The sequence below is a fragment of the Eulemur rufifrons genome, chromosome 10, assembly GCF_041146395.1.
Source record: "Eulemur rufifrons isolate Redbay chromosome 10, OSU_ERuf_1, whole genome shotgun sequence".
In the NCBI taxonomy this organism is placed as follows: domain Eukaryota; kingdom Metazoa; phylum Chordata; class Mammalia; order Primates; family Lemuridae; genus Eulemur; species Eulemur rufifrons.
Genome location: NC_090992.1, coordinates 11,776,277 through 11,797,001, shown reverse-complemented (window position 1 = coordinate 11,797,001; position 20,725 = coordinate 11,776,277). Strand labels below are relative to the sequence as shown.

Here is a 20,725-nt window from a genome sequence, read left to right as displayed (position 1 = left end):
ACTGCATAATTGGGCTATTTTTTTTGTCCCGTCTGGTTGAGGGGGGTTGAAGTCTACAATTTCCAAATGAGAGCTAATTAGTGTATAGCCCAAATACAGTAGTTGGAATCTGCTTTATGTATTTAAAATATGTCTTATAATTCAATTAACTTATAGTAAATAGGGGAAAGAGTGAACCTGAGTTGTTTTAGTTGAACTATTGCTCTTATTGCTACCTCCTACCAAAATGCTCTTCCCAGCAATGTGTCCAGCCCTAATCAAATGCCTGCGAGTTCCATATAAGTAGATACAGAAGTTTAGTCAAATTCTTGGTGCTCGGTCCTATACTAGACCACAGGGAGACAAGGTTAAGTTCCCCCCAGGGAGCCTGGCAGCACCAGGCCAGCCTGGGAGTAGGAGGGAATGGACAGCCTGCACTGGAATCTTAGCTTCTCCACTTGCTTGCAGTTGCCAATTTATTTAACCTTGCTTTGTAAATTTCCTCATCTATAAACAGATGAAATAGTGATGTTTACTTTATTAATATGATAGGTTTTTCAGGAGGATTAAATGAGGTATTCTAGGTATAGTGCTTAGCAGAGTGACTGCACCCTAGTAAGAATTCGAATTCGGTGGTTGCTCTTATTACTACCACGGTCATGTGTCACTCAGTTAACGACAGGGACACATTCGAGCAATGCATTGTTAGGGGGTTTCACCATGTGTGAACATCCTAGCGTGCACTTTCTTGCACAAGCCTAGATGGTGTAGCCTACTGCACACCTAGGCTATGTGGTACAGCCCATTGCCCCTGGGCTACGCACCTGTACACATGTTACTGTCCTGAATGCTGTAGGCAGCTGTAACACAATGGGAAGTATCTGTGTATCTAGACATAGAAAGGGGACAGCAAAAATATGGTATTATACTCTTATGGGACCACTGTCACATTTGCAGCTCATCGTTGACCAAAACATCCTTCTGGTGAAGGACTGTATTGTCATCATCTATTCAAATCAAGTCATAGTTCCGTGGCTCAGAACTAAAAAAAAAATCATATTGCCTACTTGCTCTGACTTCTCTTTATAAATTAGGAGATGTTATTTTTCCACTTTTTATAGGTACTATGAGAGTATGTAAAATTTGGTGGAAAATATTCTTGGCTTTATTATACTTTTACTTCCATAGTCTTTTCAATGAGAGCCCAAATCTGCCCTTGTTACCCTCTGGTTTTGTTTCTTCCCTTGCTGCATGGTGGTGTCTGCTCTAAACAGAGCTGCCCGCCGTCTTCAGAGTCCTGCTCAGTCTTGTCTGCGGCTGCCCACCTCTTGCTTGTTTTATTCATGTGCCAAGAACGCTGGCTGACAAAGCCGTCCAGACTGCCAGTCAAAAATGTGAATCAAGTCACTCCTGACTGCTCTGTTAGGTCTGGGAGATGCAACGGGCGAACAAGACAACACGATCTGTGCCCCCACAGAGCTTATATTAAAGCAGTGAAACAAACCTTAAACTGTTATTTTAAAAATAATTAAGCAGTTAATTAAATTAAAAGAGGGAATTGCTGTGAGGGTAAATTGCAGGTTGTAGTGGGGCAGATGAGAGAGCCAAACCCATTCCTTGGCCAGCAGCTTGTCTTTCAGCCTCAGCTCAAATGTCACCTCCTCCAAGCAGCCTTCCCTGAATATCTGAGCAAAGCGGTTAGTCTGTACCCCATGCCCCATTTTATTTTCTTCATTCTACTTTTCACCAGCTGAAATAACCTTGTTGATGTAACGTTTATGTGTTTATTATCTAGCTCCCTCTTCAAGAATATAAACTTAATGAACTAAACTTCAGTATATTATTACTGCTGTATCTCCAACACCTAGAAGAGTGTCCAGCATTTAACAGCTGCTAAAAAGATCATATTGTATAAATGAATGGATGAATGACCTAACCACAGAGAGAGTCTTCTTTCTTCCAGATCAGAATCTACTACCTAGTTGTGAATTTCGCACATAGGCTAGAGGGTGTGGGAAGTGTGATGGAAATTGCCAGAATGTCCTTATTCAGTTCAACTGGATTCAATCCACAAATTTATCGATTTATGCTCCAGGCAGCAAACTTTAAGCCCAGGATTCAGCAGAGAAAAGTCAAATTTCTATCCTCCTGCAACTTAGAGTCTGGCCAGGTTGTCAGATACTAAACAGCAATTTATATTAAAGTAATTGAATAGCATATCTGTCCTGCCAGGTAAAATTCTAAGCACTTTATTGAAATATCTCATTTAATCCTCACCACAGCCATATATGGTAGAAATAATTACTATACCCGAAGAACAGAGCAGGTATTTTATCTATCCTGTTTTACTATTGATTCCTTAGCACCATGCATAGTGGCTGGCATAAGTAGATGCTCAATAAATATGTTCAGTAACGACTGAGTGTTTTGGAAGGGGAAGATGGCATCTGAGAGTCTGTAAGCAGGGGGATTTGACACAGTCAGAAGCCTTAAGAAACCTTCCCCTGGAGATGTGGCGTTTTATTTGAGATTTGAAAAAATGAATAGGAATTTGCTTGGCTTTGCCTTGCAAGTGAAAACCTGGGCAGGCTCATCCTGATTGATCTTAAATAAGTTATTTTCCACCCCCCCTGGGATTTAGTTTTCTTCTAAGCAAAATAAAAACTAATGATAAATCTTCCCCCAAAGGATGTTGTAAAAAACATGCTAAAAGAATTATCAGGGTGACTTTCCCATAAAACTTGGGCTTCAATGAGCGTAGGCAACAGAAATGGCAACAGACAGGCAGGCCGTGGGAGGCCCCAAGTCCACTAGCCCCAAAGCAGGGCTCCAGCTGGAGCGCAGGGCAGAAGCGATTGCTCCTGATCTCCCAGGAGGTCAGTCTAAAGAAAAGCTTGGAGCACTTTGGTCTATGCCACAGCGCTCAAGAAACTCCTAATTAATTGCTTTTTGTTTTTGCTGTTTGATATCAGAACCTAACATGTGGAAATCATCTAGGGGAATTTCTTATCTCAGGACTCCGCCAGACTCCAGGGACCTTCTCGCATGGCATCTAAAATGGGTCACCTTTATCTTTCCTTCCTCCTAGGCTTCTAGTTTCTCTTTCATGGCCCTCCTTCTGCTCCTGGGCCCGCGCTCCAGGCACCTCCGCCATCGCCTTCGAGCATCTCCTCTCCTTACACAGACACAGCTCCTCTCCTGGTGACCCTGCTCTTATCTGCCATGGCATTAGGTGTACCAGAGACTAATTCCGCTTGTGGAGTTAATGACTGCCAACTCTTCATTCCTTATGCCTCCCAGTAAGGTAATTGCCTTTAACAGGAGCTTTTTGTAAATGATGCTTAATGCAAAGGCACAGATCTCTTAACATTGACCTTTTGGGGCTTTATGATCCCAAAGAATCTTTTCAGACTCTCTTCCTGCTGTCGTAGCCCATATGAAGTTGTATTAAAATAGTTTATTCATCTCTCTTTTTTTTTTCTGGACTATGCAGTCCTTTAGAGCATGGGTGAGATCTTACATCCTGTATCGCCATCGCTAAGCCTAATGCCTGATATATATCATCAGAGGGGCAACAAATTGTTGGGTAGAAATGGTGAGGTACATGATTTAGGACAATCGTATTTGGAAGACTTTCTGTTACCCAGACCTGTCAAGCCACAGTGTGAAATTAAACTCCTTAGTCCAGAGGTTCTCAAACTTTAAAGAAAGAATCTTGTTATCCCCAGAGATTCTGAAGCAGTTGGCTTAGGGGCAGTGAAGTCTGCATTCTTTGCAATCTCATCTGGTGATTCCAGTGCAGAAACCCTGGGTCTCCTTTGGATAAATTGTCTCCTCTCAGCCTGTCTTCTCTTCTGCAAAAGGGGGTTGTTGAGAGAATCAAAGAGGAAAACAAGAAGGGAAGGCACACTCGAGCAGTTCGAATGGTACAGTGCAAGCTACCTGCATCGGATTCACCTGGCTGAGAAAATGACAAATTTGTTCTTTCTGCCCCTTGCCCATTCTGACTTAGAGCCAGTTGTTTTAAATTCGGATTGGAGAAAACATTTGCAATTGAGGTCAAGAGGTCCTGGTTGGTTTGGAGCGGCCCATTTGGCACTCGGGCACTAAAGCTGAAGCATGTCTACTCATGAATTCCATAATGCCTGTGTTTGAATGATCTATTCCAGCGTATGATACGCTCACATCTACTTCATTCATGCTGTGAAAGACCTTCACAAAAAAATTATATTGTGAAGATATCTTCCAGAAACTTTCACCTATATATATTGATATATCCATGTATTCATTCGTTTAATTAATATTTACTCCCTACTTTGTGTCAGGCACTGGGCTAGGCAGTTAGGGAATACAGAAATGAATCGGACATTGCTCTCTCCCTCAAGAAGTCTGCAATTTCATTGTTTAGATAAATAGGTAAGTAAACACAGTGACATCATCAGCCGTGATTAAGGGCTGATACCACGTTACAGATAGCAGTAATTAAACCTGTGAAGCACAATATGCTAGACTCTGTATTAAACCCTTTATATGAACCATCTTATTTTGCCCTCAACAATATTGTTTGAGATTCTACCATCATCCTTATTAGACATGTAATGAGGCTTAGAGATGTTAAGTAAGTTGCCCGAGATCACACAGTAAGTCAAGGTAGGATTAAACCCTGGCTGTGTAACTGCCGTCACTCTTCTTAACCACACCCTGCCTTCGGCTGCTGTCAGGTTGGTGTACGGCCACAGAAACCCAGAGAAGGACAACAACTGGTAGCAACACTGGTAGTTTGTCAAGTGCCAACAATGTAACAGATATTTTATGCTTATTGTCTCATGTCTTTCAAGAATACATGAGGAAAATCTTGTTTCTTTGTCTATAAAACCCATTTTATAGATGGAGAAAGTGAGGCTCACAGGTGTTAAAGTTTTGTTCATGTCTACCTAACCACAAGTGAATGCACTGGGATTCAAACTTTTAGGGTCAGATTGACCCCAAAGCCCACACTCCTTCTGCTCTGCCTCACTGCTGACCAGAGGTTAGAGGTAAAGTGTCTCTCAGGAAGACACCTCCGGACATGCAATTCTGCCATGACTTTGCCATTACCCACGTGAACAAACCAGACCACTTCGGCATTGTTTAAACAGCACCTTACTTGGGAAGGCCCTACCATGCTGAGTCCCTGGGTCAAAGGTGGTTATATGACTATCCAGCACTAAATGGCCTGGCTCTGCCAGCAGTTTGTCATCATGTCACAATAGTCCCAAAGTCAGAGAGGTGGCGTAGGGGTGGCAGAGCTGATTTACATCATCATGGCCCAGCCTGGCGTGACAATTACTTTGTGTCTTTTCTCTCCTGAGCAGACCAGCACGTGAATCCAACACTAAAGTTAAATATTTGTGCAAAGAAGAGAGCCCAAAAAGGCTTAAAAATTATTCCATCAGATTTTCAAGGCACATTTTTATTTTAAATTGTATCTTTAAAAACCCCACTCAGGGAAATATTGTATTTCTGTTACAGACATTTAAATTAGTTCCTTGTGGCTCTGAATGCAGCACGAAGGACATTCGCCTCTTTCTCCTTATCATACACAATAGTGTCTTTGACAGAACTTGTTAATCCCAAACCGAAGCCCTGTGCTCGCTTGTCCTTCTGTGACAAGCTTTCCAAAATCACTGTTATTTCATGGGTCAGACCCACACCAATCCCCCATCCCAAATTACTCGTATTTGGTGACTGGTCATGTCCTTTAATAATCTCAATCTCTCTCTGTCTCTGTCTCTGTCTCTCTCTCATTTGAAAGCTCAGTGAGAGTTTTGGTAAAGTTGCATAGTCCTTGGATCTACTTACTTGTTCCATGTTTATGTATGCCGTCAGGGTTCCCGGGTTGGTGAAGGGTCAGTTCCCTCGGGTCTAGTCTCTATTCTTGCGCTGTGGCTTTATATTTGGAGAGTGGGTAACTCAAAAGTAAGTTATTGCTTCACTGTTAGAGCTGGCAAGGAAAAAAAAAAAGCTGTCGTGGAGCACAGAATCTGTCTGTGTTAGCCCTCTGTCACCAACCATCCAACCCAGCTTTCGGCTTCACCTAAATGATAAATGGTCCTATTGTTTGGGCTTGAGTATTAAAAAAAAAATAGAACTAAATCTAGATTGAGCAAGGACAGAGACCCATTTCATTGCACTGTACTTTAATATTCCTGAGACCCATGGCATTACGGGTGGCTCCTTTTCACAGCCGTCTCTCTCCAGGGCGGAACACTGTGCTGTCTTTGTTTCATCTGATCTTGGAGCTAAATAAGAGATGGTCACTTATCCTCAGTACTCCCATATCCTGCTGGATTTCTCTTGCTAAAAGAGAAACTGACCACATGGGAAAAGGTAGAGGTTTCAGGCAGAGCATTTCAGCGTGTGTTTACAGGCAGGACTGACTTACTCAGCAAATCCTGCTCGGAGGAGCTTCAGCCAATGAAGAGGCTATATCCCGGCTTGCTTGGGGGCTTCTGAGTTTGAGCTGCATGCAGAAATGTAAGGCAGTGCTTCCTGGCGCTGATGGCAAAATGGGACCCATCTCCAGTTCTTCCTCGGGCTCCCCAGCTTTGCAGATCTGGGAGAGAACCTACATAAACATATTGGTGATGTAGCCAGCTTTAAAGGCCGAGAGAATCCTTATGGATTCGGGAGACTGGTTTTTTATTTAGATTTTTATTTTTTATTTGGAAGATGAAATGCTTCTCTCGTTACCTGCCTTACATCTTCAGACCTCCGAACACCATCCTCTCTTCCAGCTGCCACACGGAAGGTACAGACCAGAGAGGGAGAGTGTCTGGGTGGGTGGGAAAAGTGGGCTGGTGTCTGACTTCCCGCAGGTTCTGCTGATGCTGCTCTCTGTAGCTACTAGAAGACTGTCGTTCCTGGCAAAAGCTTGTATCTGACAGACTTAGATCTGCTTTTAAAATCAGTCTGTCTTGTACAAGGAAAGGGAAGTATTTTCTGAAAAGCACGATCATGTTGCAAAGGTAATCTCAGAGCTGACACAGCTGATTAGGAAATAATTCAGAAATGTTTTTGCCAATTTCCCTTGTTTCATTTCACATGCAAACAAGTCATCGGAACTAACGTCAAGAAAACAATTTTTCAGTAGGCGCTGCTACATGCATCTATCTGAGCTCTCTGTTTTGTCACTGTCTGTTTAATAACTTGGTGCATGCCCAAGAAAGCAATTAGCAAAATAGAATTAGCTTAGTACATCGCTCTGGAGTGTTGATTGTTGGATTGGTTCACTTGGAGTCTGCACTTGGGTTACAGAGCAGTAAGAACACAGCTGACTTTCAGCACTTGCAGGAAATGTGGTTGGGGGGGTCCTAAGTTAATGCTTTAAAGAGAGGGTGAGCTGAGCCGTGTACACATTTCCCAGTTCCTGTTCCTTTTGGGGACCTCCTCTGCTGCCTTCTAGCCTAGCACGATATGCATACATGCGTGTGTGCCTTGTAAACAGTCTGGTAATTCCGCTTCAACTAAGCACTGCAGGAGTCAACATTTCCGTAGTCAGAAGCTGGTTGTGCACCTTCTATATGTGATTTGCCTGTTTCCTTAGATTTGACATATCCTAGAAAAAGAGCAATTTCAAGAAAAGCAACTGGCTGGACATTTTTCAGCCTTGAGGATTGTCCTACAAATGGTAGGACTGATTGAAGAGGGCTGAGGGTGGTGAGGGGCTCTGACTCTACTTCAGGTCCAGCCACACTGTCCTGGAACCGAGCTGGTGACCAGCCTGTTCTGAAAACCCACGCGTGCTTCTCATCCTCAGAGTGGGAGCCTGGGATTGGGTGCTGTGCATATAAAGTGAGAAGCATATATGATACTATAAGATGATTCTCAATTAGTACCCCCAGAAAAAGGGAATAGACATTTGGGGTCACCCTCGAATTGAGACTGATGGTATTTTTCATAGACATTGATAACTCATAGATTTTATACAATTATATGTTTCTCTTGAAAATGTATTAGTGGCTAAAGGAAATGACCCATTGAGAAATCTTTTCTTTCTCATGGAGAGAAACCTAGCAAGGGTCTGTGTATGTTGAGGGGAGGGGAAGGATGGAAGGGTGGCATGGACTGAAGTTTCCAGGGGAACTTTCCAAATAGCAATGACCCCAAAGGAAGCAGCCCAGATGACTTTTGTATTTCTGACTGGTCCCTCTGTCCTTTCCTCCTGGTTGAGACTTTGAGAATCTAAACACTTGGTCCATTCATTGCTGTTTTGTGTATTAATCAAACTAAATATCCTACATCATATAGACAAAAACTGCACTACAACAAGAACTTTTTAAACTGTTTTTTTTTTTAATCAAATTTAACTGATTTATTCCATCAAAATTAAAACCCCATTTTTCTCGGGTCAAAACAATTTCTGCTTCACCCATTATCACCAGGTTTAAGGGTGGGGGTGGGGAGACATGTATTTAAATTTGTTGTAAACCTAATATAGACAATGTGTCAGGAGAATAGCATCTGTCCAACATTAATATAATGGAGCAGGCCCCGGAGCATAATGGAAAAGGCGTGAGTTAGATACCAAGCGAGCACTCCAAGTCCCTTAACCGCTCTGTACCCAATCTTACTGATAACATGGAAATAAAAAGACCTACTCGTATGGATGTTGAGAATTAAATGTGATAATTAAATAAAGTTCTTCCTAAAGCTCAGCACATAATAGGTGCTGTTTGTTTTTGAGTCCCTTGCCCATGTGTTTTCTTAGATGTTTGAGTTTTCTTTATTATGCTATCTTCAGCAATGGGTGGTTTCCTCAAACATATCACTGTGTCGCCAAAAACTCATTACACTTACTTAAAATTGTCCAAGGAGAAAAACATGTCCAAATGAACCTGAGTTTGTGTTTTGTGTATTTATGTGTTTATGTGGTTCGCCATCATGTCTCCCTGTAGTCTAGTCTGGAAAAATTATGGCTGTGAACGTCACATTTTATTTAATTGAAAAAGTAGAGAATGAATAATTTGTGAATGTCTCTGTGAAAGTCAAATAAATACAAATGACCCAAACAGTTTCCATAAGAGGAGTTCTAGGACAAATTTAAGAGCTTCAACAATTTGGGGGCTTCTTATGAGACAGAACCATCCTGCTTAGAAGATTTCGGTGGTCTCCCAAACTTTGTTTTAATGTTGCTTTCCCAATGCAGGAAGATCATGGGCTTTGACTCCTAGCGCTGGCTCATGTCAGCTGAGGGACGTTGGGTACTTATTTAACCTCTCTGAGCCTCAGTTTTCTCATTTGTAAAATATGGGCAATGGTACTCCATAGGATGGTTGCAGAGAAATACATTCAGGATGCCATACACAGGGTAATAATAATAGGAATAATAATAATAATCAGCCTTCATTCATATTGCACTTACTATATCCAAAGCATTATCTAAATATATTATATATTGTAACACATTTGTATACAGGGTAAATTAACAATGTGTGGTTCACAAATATTAGTTCTTTTTTCTTCCTTTCGCTCACTCTTAGCCCTCAAGCCTGTTTCTTCATCCATTTGATGGAGATTTGGTGGATTTGTCCATAAAGCAGTCAGAATGATTTTTAAAAATATGATCACCCCACCCCCTCAAACAAACACACACTCAAACTTGAAACCTCTCAATGGTTTCCGGTGGCCATCAAGGCCCTGTGTGTTCTCACTCTTGCCTGGCTTTCCCGCCTGACCTCAAACATACTCCACCTTGCCTGACCTCCAAACACACTGGCCTTCTTTGGTTCCTCAACATGTCCCCTTAAGCCTTGGACTTTTGGGACGTCCCTCTGCCCTATTGCCTTGTTAGCCCCAGCCTGCAACTCTCAGTGCAAGCTTAGAAGCCATCCCTGACCCTTAGCTGCTCGTAGCTCTTGAAGAACTGGGTTTCTTTACTTCAGAACACTTATCCTAGTTTGTCATTGTGAATAAATGGATTGACTGTTTTGTTGATATCTGTCTCCTTGCTGCATGGGACCAGGACCCAGGTGTAATTTTACTCTCTGTTGTACCTCCAGTGCTGGGAAGTAATAGGTACTCAATAAATTTTTGTTGTTTTTGTTGAATGAAAGATGCCAAATACTGAGGCTGTTATATGAATACATTTAAAACCATATGTGAAAAACATTCCGAAAAATATTCCCTCCTACAAGAATTCAAGTTGTTTTAATCATTGTGAATTGGGAGTTTTCTGTAGCCATACTTTAAGGGCTTTAGTTTTATCGGAATGCTCTTTTTTTCACTTGAAATAGGAGGACACGAACAGAAACAAGGGCAACCAAATAATGCTGATGTATAATTAGTGTTTTGAGAAGACAATTGGACTGTCTTTTCCTCTTTGTGGACCTCATTTAGGGAGAACATAACTCCCTCCCCCTTGGTAGGGCAGGATTCATCCACAAAAATGGTATCTAAGCAAGAACAAAATCCTAATCACAGCCAAAAAAAATTAAATTAAATTAAATATATAAAATAAACCATTCAAGACAGGACAGAGGGGAAGCAAAAACCCACAGCAATGAGAGAGTCAGTGAAGTATAAGGAACCTTGCCTGATACTTTCCAGTGGACCTAATTTGGCAGCAGACACTGGAGGGCCTTTTTCCATTACCTAAAAAATCAGTAGGGACATTTGCTTTTCCTAAAGAGACGAGGGCAATGTGCCTTGCCACGTGCTCCTTCCTTTCCCTAAATCATCTCTGTCTCACTTCCATGCTGCAAACCCCTATCCTCCTTGAGAACTCAACTCGAAAGTCTTTCTAGGAAGACTTCTTCACCAACTCCAAAAATGGAATTGTTATTATGAGTCACACAAGCCACAGTAACAGTGGGACGAAGAAATGAGAAGCAGCAGCAGCTTCAGCACACGAAGCCTGTGTGCTGAGGGCTGTGCCTGGACCATCTCGCGTGCTCCCGACAGCGGTCTCTCTTGCTGAGCGCCAATACCTGCGCGTTATAGATGAGGAAATGGGTTCGGCCAGAACTTGCACAGAGCCACAGTTAGTAAAGCGGTAGAGCCAAGACTCAAGTCCAAACTATCTGAATCAGTCTCTTAAACTTCACCCTGCACTGCACATTGCCCGCCCGGTGTCAGAGTGAGGACACCCTTCGGGTTACATGGAAACGGTCTATTTGCTTGTCTGTCTCCTGGGTGGCCAGGAGCAACTGGGGCACAGGATTCTGTCCTATTCTTCTTCAGTTCTTGCACCCTGCTTTAGCACAGAGCTTGACTCAGAGTAGACACTCCAGAAATCCTTCTCAAATGAAGGACTGAATGAGAGAGTGAATGACGAACTCACCCATATTCTATCAATTCATGCTCCTTCAAGGAGAGGAAACATCTTGAAGCAGAATATCTTCCAGTGACACCCCAAAGCAGGCTTGCTGGAAATCTACACACATGCACGCACACACATACACATGCACGCACACACGATGGAAAAATGCATATTTTTTCTAACTCTGTATTATATCATAAATAATAGTACAATAATAAGAAAAACATATGGTGCTTACTCTTTGCTAGGCACAATCCCACTGTGTGTGTATACGAATGCAGGTATGGATGTGTGTGCATGTGTGTGTGTTTTCCTCCCCACAACAATCCAGTGAGGTAAATACTGTTATTATCCTCGTTTTGTACATGAGAAAACCAAGTCACAGAGAAGTGAAGTAACTAGTCTAAGGCTACACAGCTGTGAAATGCAAGGGCTAGGATTAGAACCCATGCAGTCTGGTTCCAGGATACATGCTAAGAATGGAATCGTTGCTATCTTTGGGGCCTTTTTCACATTTACAGAATTCTTATCTTTCATGATTTTAGAATTCTCTTCTCAGTCCCTTCCACATATTTAGAACCAACCTACTCTTTGTAGCCCACATCGTAGGCACCTCGCCCCACAGCTTTCCCTGACTACTCATTTTTCTTGTCCATCTCTTGCATCTTACAAATGCACACCTACATTTAAAGTCTTTCCCAAAGCACATTCTGTTTCTCTGTAACATGGAAATAGTGATGCTTAGCTCAAGGGGTTATTGTAAAGATTAATTGAGACAAAATCTTACATGGTTTGATCTTGCTTTATGTCTGAAATATATTTCTTAAATTTTACGTGCAGTGGCTTGAATGGTCCCTGCTGTCCTCCAAGGCCACGCTTCCCCTTGAAGCTGGATCCCCTGCCCTCTCCGCTCCCTGTCCAAGCACATCACGCCCGCACTCGTTCCCACTCTGTTAGCACCAAGATTTTCCTCTCTACGGGAGTATGTTCTGCAGCCCACAAACATGCTGTAAATCATCTCATCTTAAATCCCGATCTCACGGGCCTGTATCTTCCTTCAGCTCCTGCCCTAGTCCCCACTCCCCTTTTCAGAAAAATGCCTTGACGGAGTCCCCTGCGCTCACTGTCGCCACCGCCTCTCCTCCGATTTGCTCTTTCCATCACTCCACCAAAATTGCTCTTGCGAGAGTCACCAGTGACCCTCGCAGTGCCTGACCCTCGCAGTGCCGGGTCCAGTCATTCCGAGCCAGGTCTCTTGTCACCACAGCTCTCAGCAGCACTGACACAGATGCCTGCTGCTTCCTGAAGGAGTGTCCTGTCTTGGCCTCGAGGCGCCCCCTTGCTCGGTGTTCCCTTCTGCCTCCCTGGCCAGCCCTTCTCAGATGCCCCTGCTGGTTCCGTATCATCTTCCTGAGCTGGAAACGTTGGAGCCCAGGGCTCAGCCCTCTCCTTAACCTGCATGTGCTCCTAGGTGACCTCACTCACTCCTGAGTGGAAACGTTGGAGCCCAGGGCTCAGCCCTCTCCTTAACCTGCATGTGCTCCTAGGTGACCTCACTCACTCCCGTGGTCTTAAACATCATCTGTTTGGTTTTATATCTTCAGCTCTGACCTCTCACCTAAAATGCAGACTTGTACATCCAGCTACCCACCCAACACTTCCACTTGAACGCACAGTCAAGATCTCAAAACAGAGCTCCTGAGTCCCCTCCTAAAAAGACCACGTTTGTCCAGAATTCTTCTGCACCTCAGGAAGTAAGGCAGAACTCCGTTCTTCTCGCTACCCAAGCCAAACACCTTGGCGTCATCTCAATTTCCCTCCTTCTCTCATATCCTTCTTCCGACTCCGTGATGAATCCTCTGGGCTTAACCTCCTAAAAATATCCGGAATCCGATCACACCTTATCACATCATCACTCAAATGTTCCTTCGTCAGAGAATCCTTTCCTGGTCTTCCTATCTAAAATCTCACACACACATACTCACTTCCTCTGTCTCAAGATCTTTTCCCACCCTCGTTACTTTTACCTTTTTGTATTTTTCCTTCACAGCACTTATTTTAATATCTACCCGACCTGTGATAAATCCAGTTACTTATTTGTTGCCCTTCTTTCCCACTGTAGCTTGTAAGCCACGTGCGAGCAGAGGCTTTCTCTGTCCTGTCCATTCCTGTATCTCTGGTAGCCAGAGCAGTTTCTAGCACATAGTGAGCATGTAGTAAATACTTGTGGATTGAATGAATGAATTGATGTATGAATGAATATTTATAGGAAGTCTTAGTAATAAAGTGGGGAAAGGGGGCTCTGGAACCAGACAAACCAGAACTCCAGTCTCAGCACTCATGGTTACCTGTTGGATGACCTTCCATCACGCCACTGGTATAGTTCCTTCTCTAATAGTAACAATGTTATAGCATCACGTCTGTGAATAATCAGTGAATGGGACATCCTATTCTTTCTTTTATATCCCTCACTGCACTTGCCACGGTGACAGTCACAAATAGGCATTAGTCGTCCCATGTTGACGGGGTTTGTTTTGCTACCCACATACTAGCATTGACTGTGAGCTCCTTATGTGGCAGGCCCTGTGCTGAGCATGTAACAGTCACTGCCTCACATAAAGCTCACAAAAATGTCACAGGATAAGTACTATTCATTTTCCTCATTGTACATATAGGGAACCAAGGCACAGAATGGTGTAGTAACTTATCCAGAACCACACAGCTAAAATGTGGTCGATCAGGGTTTGTACCCAGACTGACTCCAGAGTTCAGGCTCTTACCTACCCCACAGTACTGCCTGCAGCATTTCAGCCATTGTTCTCAGCATGCCGGCCATTAACAGATGAAAAAGACTCATCCCTCATTCTTAAAAAGCTACAGTCCAGCCAGAGAGAGAAAGGTGTGTGCACACAACTGTTAACAGCAGGTTGGAACCCCAGCTATGTATGAGAATGACCTGTGGAAAAGACACAGGACTGCGTCCACCACAGCCCATTGAATCAGATTCCCTAGAAATGGGACCCAGGAATCCTAGTTTTGAAGCTTCCCCAGGTGAACCTTATGTGCAGTCAGAGGTGGGAACTTAACAACAGTCAGGGTAGAGGAATGTACTGAAAGCTCAAGGGAAGGGTTCTGGGAGAACAAGAGTGATCACCTGGATCCCAGAAATGACAGAGTAAATCCTGCAGCTGAAGAAAGGTTGCTTTTGGTCAGGGCCTCTGATGTCTGCAGGAAAAGTGGCTGTCCTGAGAAGAGTCAAGGTCAGTGCCATCCACTTAGGCATTCAGTGGAACTCTGCTGAGCATTTGTTTGCTTGCAGGTAGCTGTGAATTCGCTTCAGGAGCCTACATTCAGGTATTGGCTAAACCATGTACCTAATGTACAGAAAGTCATTCAATTTCTTGGGCTTTAATTTTGCCATCTGTGCAAAGGGGGAAAGTTATGCATATATCAAAGAGTTGGTTTGGTGGGTAAATGTGATAATTCATACCATGTATATAGTATGGTACTCAGTGCAAATTAAGAGCTCAGTAAAAGTTAGCTGTTGTTATTAATACTCTGCATTTTAGTAGAGGCCTCAGAAACCAGCTCTTGGCCTGTATACTTTGATACGATGTGGTGATGGAAAGAACCCTGGGCCCGCAGTCCAGAGGCACCTAGATTCTAGTCCTCTTCTGACATTGATGATCCTTAGGAAATTGGTTAATCCTGCTGTGCCTCAGAGTCAAACGGGAATATAATAAAACCTGGTGATGTTGGTGCCAGATTAAGTGACATGTGCTTTGTGAAGTCTGTCCCCCTCTTGAATCTTCCCATATTAAATCAGAGGTTGGGAGTGGTAACCCATGTTCAGGATTTCCTAATAAGATGCATAAGGATGATAAGAAATAGGGAGGACAGGAATTAATGTTTAATGAAAACCAAATGGGCACCAGGCTCTCACCTGTGTGTTAGCACATGGAGATAATGACCACAACAATGCTACACGGTGTTAGCCACACTTCACAGGTGAAAAAACTGAGGGAGGACTGGTGAGATGAAATATTTAGTGGAAAATGCCTTTGGCTTTGGAATCAGATAAATGACAGCTCTAAATTATAACTTAAAGTTATTTATCCTCTGAATATCTGGGGTTTTTTTCAACTTTAATATGGAAGTAATGTGCTTCCTTTTCATGTTAATTATAAGTATTAAAGACATTGAATGGAATGTGCCTGGGAGCCACCTAGTAGAGGGTTCCTGTGCTTACCCTGACAGTGTCTTTGTCCAGGACTTACCAGTGGTGACACCAAGCTTGTCCCATTGCAAATCCTGGGTTCCTCCCGCTTCACTGTGTTCCCGTCAAGAAAAGCTCCTATTCCTATTCTTTTAATTCTTTCAACCTACAATCACCTTTACTCGTGTTTGCCTGTAACGTACACTGGTCAATGCTGTTTTGATTTGTGTTTCAGGATCCATTTTTTGTCTTTGGTACTTGTGCCCCAAGGCAATTGCTTCATTTTGACTCAATTTTATAAATCTAATAGAAGAATCACCGGCAGTGAAATCATTGCCGTCGTTAGAGAGACTGGCCCATTAGTTTTCTGAGTCATGGTTTCTTCGCTGGCAGATTGAGCTGGGAGAAAAGATGGGCTGAAAGGGCCAAGGCCTTTATCTTGTGAGTGTCTGCAAAAGCACATTTAGTAGGAAAAGCAAACAGGAGGCAAATAAGTGAATGACTTCAAAGAAGCATATGAAATCCTGCTCCGGATCTTATTGTTGATACATGGAATGACACTTTTGGAGAAATTTTAGGAGCAAATTCAGTAGTCAGTGAACCTCCTTGCAAGAGAAGTTATTCATTTATTTATTCATTTATTCAAAAAATACACACAGACATAAAGAACATCTCTATTATGTGTCAGATATCAGCTGGGTGATGGGTTCACAGGTGGTAAAAATAGATGTGGTTCCTGCAGGTATGGAAGACAAATTGATCTAATAGATGAATGTGCACGCATGAGAACAAGGCCTAATGGAGTTTTTGTTATGCACAGGAAGGTCAGGATGGCTTCCCTAAGGAAGCATCCTTTGAGCTGAGATCTGAAGGATGAGTCGAGCTTAACTAGGCAGAAAGAGAAACAGGATTTTTCAGGTGAAGGAGAATATGTTTGCAAGGTCCAGTCGCCAGCAGTGAATGCAAGATCCTGGAGAAAAGCCAGTGTGGCTGGAGCACAGATACCAAGAAGGGGCACAGTGGAAAATGAGGCCATAAAGAGATGTAACTCTGTGTGATTGCCACGTGAATTATGGAGTTTCGTCTTAAACCAAAGAGCAGGTCGGAATTATTGGAGGGTATAAATTTTGGAAAAGACTGATCATATTTTTCATACCATACTGTGGTTTGAGAAGATTTTTCTGACTGCTGTGAGAATAGATTAGGGGAGCTAAAAGCGGATGGACACACAGTCATGCGCTGCTTAATGACAGGGATACGTTCTGAGAAACGCAGTATTAGGTGATCTGGACATTGTGGGAACATCAGAGAATGTACTTACACATGGATGGTACAGCCTACTACACACCTGGGCTATATGGTACGGCCTGTTGCTCGTGGGCTCCAAACCCGCACAGCACGTTACTGTCCTGAATACTGTAGGCAGTCGTAACACAATGGTGCGTATTTGTGCATCTAAACATATCTAAACATAGAAAAGGTACAGCAAAAATATGGCATGAAAATCTTATGGGACCACTATCATATATGCTGTCCATCATTGACCGAAATGTCATTATGTGGTGCATGACTGTTTTGTTTTGTTTTGTTTTGTTTTTGACATGGTGTCTCATTCTTTTACCGAGGCTGGAGTGCAGTGGTGTGATCAGAGCTCACTGCAGCCTAGAACTCCTGGGCTCAAGTGATCCTCCTGCCTCAGCCTCTGAAGTAGCTGGACCTATAGGTGAGTGCCACCATGCCCAGCTAATTTTTTATCTTTTTTATAGAGACGTGGTCTTGCTATGTTGTCCAGGCTGGTCTTGAACTCCCGGCCTCAAGTGATTCTCCCACCTCGGCCTCCCCAAATGCTGGAATTACAGGTGTGAGCCACTGCACCCAGCCACACGACTGTATTTTAGGGAGAGGGACGCACAAACAGAAACACGTGGTCTCTAAAAACAGTCCTTACTGTTGCATTACAGTAGACTTGTAGATGGCTCTATGTATGCCCCGAATTCCTGGATGTCTATTTGTGATTTTATCTGAATAGAACAGTCTTATGAACATAGAAACCTGTCCATTGTCTTGACATACAGACAAAAAAAAAATTTATTCTCAATGAGCAATGGCAGGAGCACACTATGGTCTGGAAGAGGCAGTAAACATTCCAGGCATAGGAGCGAGTTTGCTCTTCCAGACACAGCACTTGCAAAGCATGATATTTAGAAGAAAAAGAAAGGCTGTCTTAGGACAGAACCACTAAGAATGTTTTCATATCATGTTTATTCAGCAAGATATAGCTGCTGCGTCAAAGCCTCTAGATAGAATTTTACGTATGCTTGGCTATGTATATTCGTATATAAACAGCAAGGTGGCCCTCTCAAGGGAGAGTGGACCAAAAGGTGCCTTGTAAGTGAAGGTTAGGAAGCCATGTCTGCCTTAATTGATAATCCCTCTTTTCATGGTCCTCTAACCCAGATGACAGGATAGGTAAGCACATGGGTGGGCACCCCAGCTGTAAAATCCTGCAGGACCTAAGCAGGTAGCATGAACCAAAAAAGGCATGATCCTGGCTGTCGTCAATGTGTGAGCTTAAGCCCCACCTGGAGGCAACACAGTTCAGTTTAAAAAGGACACTGAGCAAGAACAGCAAAGCAGCCCAGGCCTGTGAGCCACCTCTTTCTATCCTATTGGAAAGTATCAAAGAATTTCTATTGGGGAAAAACTTCTGTCATCATCTATGCCAGCCCTTCACAGGGTCCCTGAACCCTCTCATGACATTCCTGACAAGATGGCGATGGAGAGCTCCCTCCCTCCCAAACCAGGCCATCCTACCCCCAGATAATGCCAACTTTACCTAGGCCTTTAAATTGAGCTGAAATCTATTTCTTAGAACTACCAAATAAGAAACATGGAGCCTTTTCCACATGAAAAGAAGACAAGAGAATGAGGAGGGTTTTCGTGCGTTGTACAGCCTAAAGATTTCAAAGTCCTTCAAGTAGCCTATGACTGCACCTACGGTCAGGGTGATAACAAGGAGCATTTAGGTGCCAAGTCCTAAGTGTTTTAATATATTAGCTCATTTAGTGCTAATAATAGTTTCGTGAAGAGAAAATGTTCATTATCCCCATTTTATAGATGCAGACACTGAGGCCCAGAAAGGTAGCTAACATGCCCAAAATCACATAGTTGGCAAGTAGCAGGAGTGGGATTTGAACCCAGGTAGGCTGGCTCTGTTTTCCCACCTGTGACATGAAGGGAAAGCACAGGCTTTGCTGTTACAGTCTTGCATTGGAATCCAAGCTCCGAAACTCCCCCTGGCCCACTGACTGCCCCTACCTAAGCCTCTGTTTCTTTACCTGTAAGATGATGGTTATAAACCTTACCGCAGCCTGGTTGTCAGATTACATAAAATAATGTCTGCAAAGCAGCAGCACAGTGCCTTGCATACACTGGGCACCCAATAAAGACTGATTAAATAAATGTGTGAATAGATAAATGAAGGCCTTCTGGCCCTACCCTCCTGGATTGGTTTGCTAGGGCTGCCGTAACAAAATCCTAGAGTCTGGGAGGCTTAAACAATAGAAATTGATTTTCTCACAGTTCTGGAGGCCGAAGTCTAAGATCAAATGCTGGCAGGGTTGGTTTCTCCGGGGGCCTCTCTCGCTGACGTGCAGCCGCCACCTTCTCACCGCGTCCTCACGTGGTCTTTGTCTGTGATGCACATTTCTGATGAATCTTCCTCTTCCTGTAAGGACACCAGTCCTGTTGGTCTTGGTAGAGCCCCACCCTAATAACCTCATTTAACCTAATTACCTCCTTAAAGCCCCTGTCTTCAAATCCAGCCACCGTGGGGATGAGGGCTTCAACCTATGACTTTCAGGGGGACACAATTATGCTCATAGCACCTCCTAGCAAAGCTTCTTTACTCTTTGCTCCAATTCTCAAGCCAAAGGCCTATCTTAGGTGGCCCTAAGGAGGTCAGCCAGGAACAGGGAGTCACAGCATAAGCAAAGGACAACAGGTTGGAATAAGAATAGGGAGATAATATCATATGACCACAAATCATTGCTCCACTTCCACCAATCCAGGCTATATAGTATATTTTGCAACCTAGAAATAAAGCAAACAAGCTACAAGATAGTAGGTAGTCAAACTGTGTAAACGTCTCTGTTCAAACTGGAGCCCCGCCAATGGCTTTCCATTTCACTCAGAAAAATCCGAGTCCTTCCGTGGCCTGTAAGGCCCTAGGTGATTCGTACCCCCCTTGTCTCCTCTGACTCTCCTCTTCCAGCCTTCCAGCCTCCTTGCTGTTCCTCAAACATGCCAGGCGTGGTCCCTCTACAGGGCCTTTGTACTCCTCGCTGCCTCTGCCTGGAATGTGCTTCCCTCAGCCACAGGGTTCTTTCCCTCCCATCTTTTATGTCTTTGCACAAGGTCATCCTTCCTGCCTACCCTATCACCTCCCTGTCACTCCCCTGTCATCCTACTCCCGAGATTTTCTTACCGCTTGACGTGGCACGTATTTATCATTTGTTTCCCTTTGCTAGACCGTAAGCTCCATGAGAGCAGGCACTTTGTGCTTTTGCTGATCATTGCCTCTGCACATAGTAAGGGGGTGATATTAATAAATCCTTGCTAAATAAATGAATTAACAATCATCATGGTCAGTAGCAGCAGGAGGCAAGTGGAGTTATCACTCCACCTAAAGTTTTTGTCTCCCTTCTTGTAGGACAGTAGTTTCCAAAGGTTAGCTAGCAGACGGAAAAGAATTACCTACAGTGCTTTGTTTAAAATGCAGATTTGAGGACTCATACATGATCCAAAATTGTGAATTGGTAGATGGCAAGAATTTCTATTTTCAAGAAGTGCCCCAGTACCTTTTAAGGAGGGAACCCCAAGTGCAACACTTTAAGAAACATTCCCCTAGGATGACAAAGTGAAAAAAAAAGAGTGACAACCTTGAAGTTTGCATGGCTTCTTTCCTCCCTCCATGTCTCATCCAGGGTGCAGAAACTCTAGGCTTAGCTTCAGGGAGCTGTGATGGTGGAGAGGAGGGGTCAGGTGTGCTGCTCAGAATGTCCTGATCTCTCGGTCTCAGCTGGAGCGCATGGCCGCAGACCTGCTAAAGGAAGGGCCTTAGAGGCAAACCCAGAGCAAAAGGGCAACGTGAATTTCTTCCCTGGCCTGTGCACAAGGCAGTTTTCTGAATGGCTGCTGCAGCCTGTGAGTAGGGGAGGGCACCCACTGGG

General features: G+C 43.6%; 1 protein-coding gene across 4 annotated transcripts in view; it reads left to right on the top strand.

Annotated features, from left to right (window-relative positions):
* PPP2R2B (protein phosphatase 2 regulatory subunit Bbeta) overlaps positions 1-20,725 on the top strand; it is a 410,135-nt gene that overhangs the window by 17,678 nt on the left and 371,732 nt on the right. The window contains exon 1 of one of the 4 annotated variants that reach the window (XM_069484166.1): positions 6,691-6,769. The exons of 2 other annotated variants lie outside the window; for them this stretch is intronic. In XM_069484166.1, the coding sequence (XP_069340267.1) occupies positions 6,691-6,769 (79 nt within the window). Of the gene's footprint in view, positions 1-6,690; positions 6,770-20,725 lie in introns of those variants that run through there. One more of the 4 variants, XM_069484164.1, reaches the window with a different exon arrangement.